This window comes from Saccostrea echinata, unplaced genomic scaffold (genome assembly GCF_033153115.1).
Source record: "Saccostrea echinata isolate AGI-Se365-2 ecotype Australia unplaced genomic scaffold, CSIRO_AGI_Sech_v1 ptg000034l, whole genome shotgun sequence".
Classification (NCBI taxonomy): Eukaryota; Metazoa; Mollusca; class Bivalvia; order Ostreida; family Ostreidae; genus Saccostrea; species Saccostrea echinata.
Window position 1 is genome coordinate 617,501 of NW_026889783.1, and position 7,050 is coordinate 624,550.

Below are 7,050 nucleotides of genomic sequence, written 5' to 3' on the forward strand. Positions count from 1 at the left end.
TTTAACATTGCTAAAGGAGAATAAAATTCTACAGTAGTTTGTATATTTGTATGTCAACAATTTCTTATAATTTGCAGACTTACCAAATTGTTAGAGGAAATCATGCAGGAAAAAGAAAATAAGACCCTCATTTTTACAGAGACGAAGAGAAAAGCTGATGATATTACCAGAAGAATGAGAAGAGAAGGGTTAGTTATTAAAAAAAAGCAAAATTAAGCCTCGATTGACATATGAGATAAACTGTTCGGGAATATAGTAGATGCATACTGATGGTATTTCTCTCTCTCTAACAGATGGCCAATGATGTGTATACATGGAGACAAATCTCAGCAAGAAAGAGACTGGGTGTTGAATGGTATTTTCAATTTGTTCTCCCTTTTAAAAATTTATTACAAAACTTAATAATTGGTAGGAAGTAGTTTGTTGAAAAATAAAGACATTATGTACATGCCTGTATGTAGATTTGGAATTTCCAGGTCATACAGATCTGTAAATGCCATTGGAAACACAAGTTGTTTTACACTATATATATAGTCAAACCTCTTATCTGAGATTAAACTTCAGATATCAGATGATTGAGATAACGAAGTTGAAAAACATAAAGAAACAAGATGTGTTTGTGCAACACTGACGCCCCCTTATGACAGCTCATTGCCAAGGTTCAAGTTTCTCAAATGAAATTCAAGTCAAGAGGTCAGAGTGTTAGTACCCAAGGGAAGGTTTTGTAACAGGAAATACATTTGTGAATTATGAAAGCCCTAGAACCAACGTTTCAAAAGTTATGCCCAAGGTTTAAGTTTTCTGAAAATAGGTCAAACTCCAATGTCAAAGTCAAAAGGTCAAAATTGTTGATACCCAAAAGAAGGCCTTGTCACAAGTAATGCACGTGTGAAATATGAAAACTCTAGCACCAGATCTAAAGACATGGTCAAGGTTAAAGGTTTTCAATGGTAGGTCAAACATCAAGGTCATGAGGTCGAAATTTATGGTACCCAAGGGAAGGTCTAGTCTCAAAGAATACACAAGTAAAATAAGAAAGCCCAAACACTATTTGTTGAAATATGACCAAGATTAATTTTTTTAAAAAAGTAGATCAAACTCCAAGGTCAATATCAAAAGGTAAAAAAAAAAAAGGGTTGGTATCAAAGGAAAGATCTTGTCACAAGGAATATACTACTTTAATATGAAAGCCTTCAACCTATCAAAAGTTTATTTAAATTTTACCCAAGTGGGTCAAATTCAACCATCATGTTCAAGAGTTCAAATATGTTGGTACCCAAAGAAAGGTCTTTTCAAAAGGAATACAAGTGAAATATGAAAGCCCTAGCTCCAACCATTCAAAAGTTGTGGGCAAGGTTAAAGTTTTCACGAACAGACAGACAGACCATAAACTATATGCCCCAAATCTTCAATAAGAGGGGCATAAAAGGAACAAGATGATATTGAATTATACTGACAGCGCAATCACATAAGAAAGCATCTGTTCGGGCTCAGATTGAACAAAAAATAATTTGTTCTTTAAAGGTGCATGGACATGGATTTGAAGTTAATATTTTCTCAAGTTTTCGGTTAATATCATGACTTATATGTTGCTATAGCATTTCAAACAGAAATAAAATAAAAAACTTATTTTATCTGGAAATTATTGAAACCACTAATTTCGGGACGAGTTTGATTGATACATCCTAGCACTTTCATAAAGCAAACTTTATCCTTAATACTTAAGAAAAATAAAATTTTTGTTGTGTATTAATGAAATATATTCAAACTATAATACAAAAAATTCAGAGTAGAAATGTAAGAAAGCAAAACCAACTCGCCAGTATTGTCAGTCCGTGCTCAGTGATGTGTGCAGAGTTCAACAAATTGAACACACCTGGTGAAACGTAAACATTAACAGTAACAGAGCTCGTGCCCTGTTTACAAAAACAGTTTATGTTTCAAGGGTGTGTTCAATTCGTTAAACTCTGCACACATCACTGAGCAAGGACTGTCAATACTGGTGAGTTGGTCTTCCTTTTATCATAATTCTACTCTTTATTTTGTGAATGGTAGTTTAATATTTTTCATTAATGCACAACAAAATTTCTACTTTTCTTAAGTATTAAGGATAAAGTTTACTTTTTGAAAGTGCATAGATGTGTCAATCAAATGCATCCCAAAATCCTTAGTTTCAATAATTTCCAGATAAAATAAGTTTTTTTATTTTATTTCCATGTGAAATGCTATAAAAACATATAAGTTATGATATTATACTGAAAATTTGAGAAAATATTAACTTCAAATCTGTGTCCAAGCACTTTTAAAGTAAAAAAAGTCATTGCGTAGACCTTTCTGTCAGAACTTAGACGCTATATAAAGTAACCTATTAGTTTTATTGGAATGCTTTAGAGTGTGCCTTTAATCTGCCGTGAATCTGATGGCAGGCACTTTATTCATATTTTCCTTTTTAGGGTTTCGATCAGGACAGACACCAATTCTTGTGGCCACAGATGTTGCCTCCAGAGGATTAGGTTTGTAATTTGTTACATTTTAAAAACAACCACATTGTAACAACACTTGTGTATATGATTTATAAGTAGTACAGTATATAACTTCAGTGAAGATTCATTTGGCTGGTATGGCATGATTAAACAAACTCGTGAATTGGCATGAAGGGAGGTAAATGCTTTATACTAAAATAAAAAAATAAATAAATTATCATGTTAAACAAAACTTATTGCAGAAATAATTTCTTTTTTTCTGTTTCAAACAAAGGTACATGTATGCGCTGATCTCCCTAATTAATATAACGACTGACTGTCATGTCATTACCCAGCCATCTGGTTGTTGATTGGGACTTTGCTCTGTTATCGTCGACTGCTTGCACTGGATCTGTCCATTATATTGGGAAACCGAGAGTAGATAAAATCTGTGATAAACAGTAGACAAGAACATAAGAACTATTCTTTTTATTATCGGCACCAGTGTTTAAATATGCACTACTCAAGTGGCTTGACGTATGTAGGCTCTGCTTCTAAAATGCTTATCACAACACAAAACAGGATTCTACAGTGCATGAACAATGGACTTCCCTGACCTCTGCAAAAACCTCTGTTGTAACTCTATCAGAGTTCAATTTTGTATCCCAAAACATTTCCTGCTGGAAGTCCTTCATGCCAGATTGTGAATTCTGTTGATGAAAAAAAGTGTTGTGAAGAGAGGAGAGGTAGACCTGCTTATCAAGATACAAAGGAGTGCATTTCCCATAGCAGTCGAAGCAAAGTACCAGGGCCATCACTTAAATAGAGATGCATGCTCCCTGTACATCAACCAAGACTCCAATTATATGCCACTGTCTCTTAGTAGCTTTGTTCAAGGATATCTGGTAAGTTTTTTGTCTAGGTAAGTACATGTATAGCATATGAGAAAAGAAAGTTGTGAAATGATTAAGTTGGAGTCTTACCCTATGGTGATGTTGAGAATTGTGAGGTTCTCGGGAGTATGCATTTATGGTCACACTTTTAGTAACTACACTTTGTATAATTAATTCCATATGATAATAAAATTTCTTTATTCCAGTGAAAATCAGTTTGGCCTTTTCTTATTAATTTTTCTCTTATTTTTTCCCTTTATTGTTGCACTGTGCATCTAAAATAAATGCTGCAACAATATACAGACGTTGGAGACATCAAATTTGTCATAAACTTTGACTACCCCTCCTCCTCAGAGGACTATGTCCATCGTATTGGGCGTACTGCTAGAGCAGGACAAACAGGAACTGCCTACACATTCTTCACTCCAGATAATGCCAAACAAGCAAATGATCTCATCTCTGTTCTTCAAGAAGCAAAACAAGTGGTCAATCCCAAACTAGTGTCTATAAGCCAGAATGCCAGATTTGGAGGTGAGCTTAATAGAATTGCTTTCAAGACCAAATATAAGATCAACATTTTTCTTCAAAGTAAAATTTTCATACAATGAATGTCAGTTCATGAGAAGTGATCTAATTTTTAATCCTTTTTTTGTACAATGACAGGTCGTAAATCCAGGTTTGATCAGAGAGACAAATTTGGTGGCAGAGACTTTGGCAGGGGTGGTGGACGTGATAGAGGATCAGGCAGGGGTGGAGTTAGTTCCAGGGGAAGTTACGGAGGTCGAGGGGGGAGTAGTGGTAGAGGGGGTTCCAGTCGAGGAGGGAGTTCTTCAGGATTTGCACGGTCAGGTGGAAGTCGATTCTCCAGCTCAGATAGGGGTAGTTCTAGTGGTGCAAGAGGGTATGGGGGAGGGTCCCAAAGTCAAAATAGTGGTTATGGAGGAAGTCAGAGTTATTCCCAAAATGGGTCTTCATCTGGAAGCTATGGACAGCAGAATGGATATGGAAATCAGCAGAGGAGTAACAATAGTAGTGCCAGTGGAAATGACTGGTCTAGCCAGATGGCTTACATGTTTAATAGTTGGAGTGGTCAACAATCATCAGGGCAGCCCCCACTTCCCACAGGAAATCCTCCCCCTCCACCACCTATGTGATGGAAACCCTTATTAAGTTCAGGATTTTTTTTTATGTGTAATTTTTACATTATGGTAGGAATCTGTTTTACTGTGATCATGTTTTCCTCTCATGCCATTTTCTTTTTATTTATATATTTTTTTAAGTTCGGTATTCATACTTGTGTAAGTGACCAATTTTAGTGAGATATTCAAAGAACAATTTCATATAATAGAAATCACCCAAAGTCTTTGGGAATACAGCAAATTTTTGTTCATTATTGTTGTCATGTCAAAATAAAAGGAACTTCAACTCTACATGCCATCTGTTTTGTGACTAAGATTCAATACATGCAAGTCTTCAAAGTTTTTCCGAAAATACTATGCACAGAAGATTATGCTTTACTTGGTATGGTTACAAGTATGGAAAAATGCTTTACAATAGCTGCAAAACATCTTAAAGTGAAAACTTGCTTTACATGTATATTTGTCATACTTGCAATTATGGTATACAGTGAATTAGCTGCTAATGGACTTTTGCGAGAAGCACCGACTTTTACAGTTGACGGCTTACTTTGGCATTTAAACCTGCCTTATGTACGGAGGTACGGAATCGATAATAGACAAGAAAACTTTAATAGTGGTTATAGGTATGGTGTTAGGGGTACTAACATGATTTACAGGCATGCGAATCGACGCAAGAGATGATGAGAGGCAGATTTACATAAATTACCTTATTCGTGAGGGGTAAAATATCCTTTCGATCTCATTTTCTGAAGGAATCGAATAAGGAAGAAAAAACATTCCGGAAGGAAAACTAAGCAAGAGTTGGTCAATGTAGGAAGGGAGGGGGTTGAGGGTAGAGTGGTTGCAGTTCCCTTCCTAAACAATTTAATATGTGCTTTGAAATGGCCCATTATTATCGTTTCATTAACTGTTAAGCTTTATATTTATATCGCAAAAGAGCTTCCGTATATTGTGCTAGTGTAAAAGTAAGTCGTCGATTGTAAAAGTCGGCGCTTTTCACAAAAGTCCAATGTCCTACAATTATGTAGTGAATAAGGTGGCAGAGAATATTTTCATACTATAGACCTGATCAAATCTGATGAAATGCAGATATCCCATGTTTGACATGATATTTATGTAGGGAAAAATGAATAGTTAACAGGATGCATGTCCAATGTAGCAGAAAGCTTGCTGAGAAAAATGATGTGCAACATGTAGGTGACACTGATGCTTTGCTTATACGGAGATGCAAGACATGCCGAAAAGGAGATGGGCGAACAAGGCATGCAATATGCCTATAACTTTAAATATATATGTCATATTCAGTGAGTGAGTGAGTAAAATTCTTATCATTGAAGTGTTTGAAATTATGACAAAATTTATCTGCTGAAAAATTCATTCTATGGTAACAAAAAAATGTGATACTCTTGGAGTTCGAACACAAGTAATAAAATTCCAGTTTTTTCCTTGGAGACCAACACGATAACCACAGTGCTGCATCGCTCATAATAAACATCGACATATAAATCATGTTTGTAATATGACCCTAGACTAAATGGACTAAAATATTTCTTGGAAAGATAACGAATGTTGTGTCATAAAAGTGAAATTTTAAGGTATGGTGGGTCTTGGGGCCATGTTTTGTTTAACCAAAGAATATGTACTAGTATTTTTAGCTCTTCTGAGATAAAGGCTCAAAGAGCTAATGCTATGGCCATTTGTGCAGTGTGCATAAACCTTTTGGAAAATAGGCCATATCTCAAGAACCCCTTGGTCAACTTTTTCTCAAATTCGTCACAGAGTATCCTTGGCCAAAGGGCTTATACTAAAACTAGGGATGTGTGCCTTAAACAAGGGGAGATAATTAGGGAAATAAAAACAAAAGTAGTGGTTGCTAAAAAAATCTTCTCAAGAACCACTGGGCAGAACATCACCAAACTTATATACAAGGATGAGGATATGTTGCAGATTAAAATTTGCACGGGGAATCGCCCTGGGGCAAAGGGCGTGGTCTCAAGGTCACTTCAGTGTTGACCAAAATTTATGTTTTGTTTAATCTTTGATTTTTTGCCCATTATAAGGCCTAGGATCATCAACTCTTGTCAGTTGATGCATCTTCGGACCCCATATCATTGACTCAAAAGTAGGTCATAGTGACCCACTTTTTGAATTTTGCAGGTTTTCATTTTAATTTTAATGCATAACTTGGATACTTTGAAGCCTATGATCATCAAAACTTGTCAGTTTATGCATCATGGGACCTTAAAGTGTGTAAACCAAAAAGTAGGTCAATGTACCTGTGACCTACTTTCTGAATTTTATGGCTTATCATTTTCTAAGCATTAAAGGTCATTATTTCATATACTTAGAGGTTTAGAATCATCAAACCTTGTAAGTTGATGCACCTAGGGATCTTAAGGAAGCTCTAAACACTGCACACTAAAGAGTTCTACTTGAAGGGTAGTTTTATGCAGTTAGAGTGATCTGCCTTTAGAAGAAAGATAGAAAAAATGGTTGTTTACAATTAATTATACAATTTGTAGTAAATTAAAATATTCTTAGCTTATATTAAACCAA

General features: G+C 35.4%; 1 protein-coding gene across 2 annotated transcripts in view; it reads left to right on the forward strand.

Annotated features, from left to right (window-relative positions):
* The window catches only part of LOC133199479 (uncharacterized), a 17,308-nt gene extending 12,523 nt beyond the window's left edge, over nucleotides 1–4,785 (forward strand). For both annotated transcript variants that reach the window (XM_061335291.1, XM_061335290.1), the window contains exons 9-13: nucleotides 78–188; nucleotides 294–355; nucleotides 2,454–2,513; nucleotides 3,659–3,886; nucleotides 4,019–4,785. In XM_061335291.1, coding sequence (XP_061191275.1) covers nucleotides 78–188; nucleotides 294–355; nucleotides 2,454–2,513; nucleotides 3,659–3,886; nucleotides 4,019–4,509 — 952 coding nt within the window. In that variant the 3' untranslated portion in view covers nucleotides 4,510–4,785. The remainder of the gene's footprint in view (nucleotides 1–77; nucleotides 189–293; nucleotides 356–2,453; nucleotides 2,514–3,658; nucleotides 3,887–4,018) is intronic.
* Nucleotides 4,786–7,050: the final 2,265 nt, after the last annotated feature.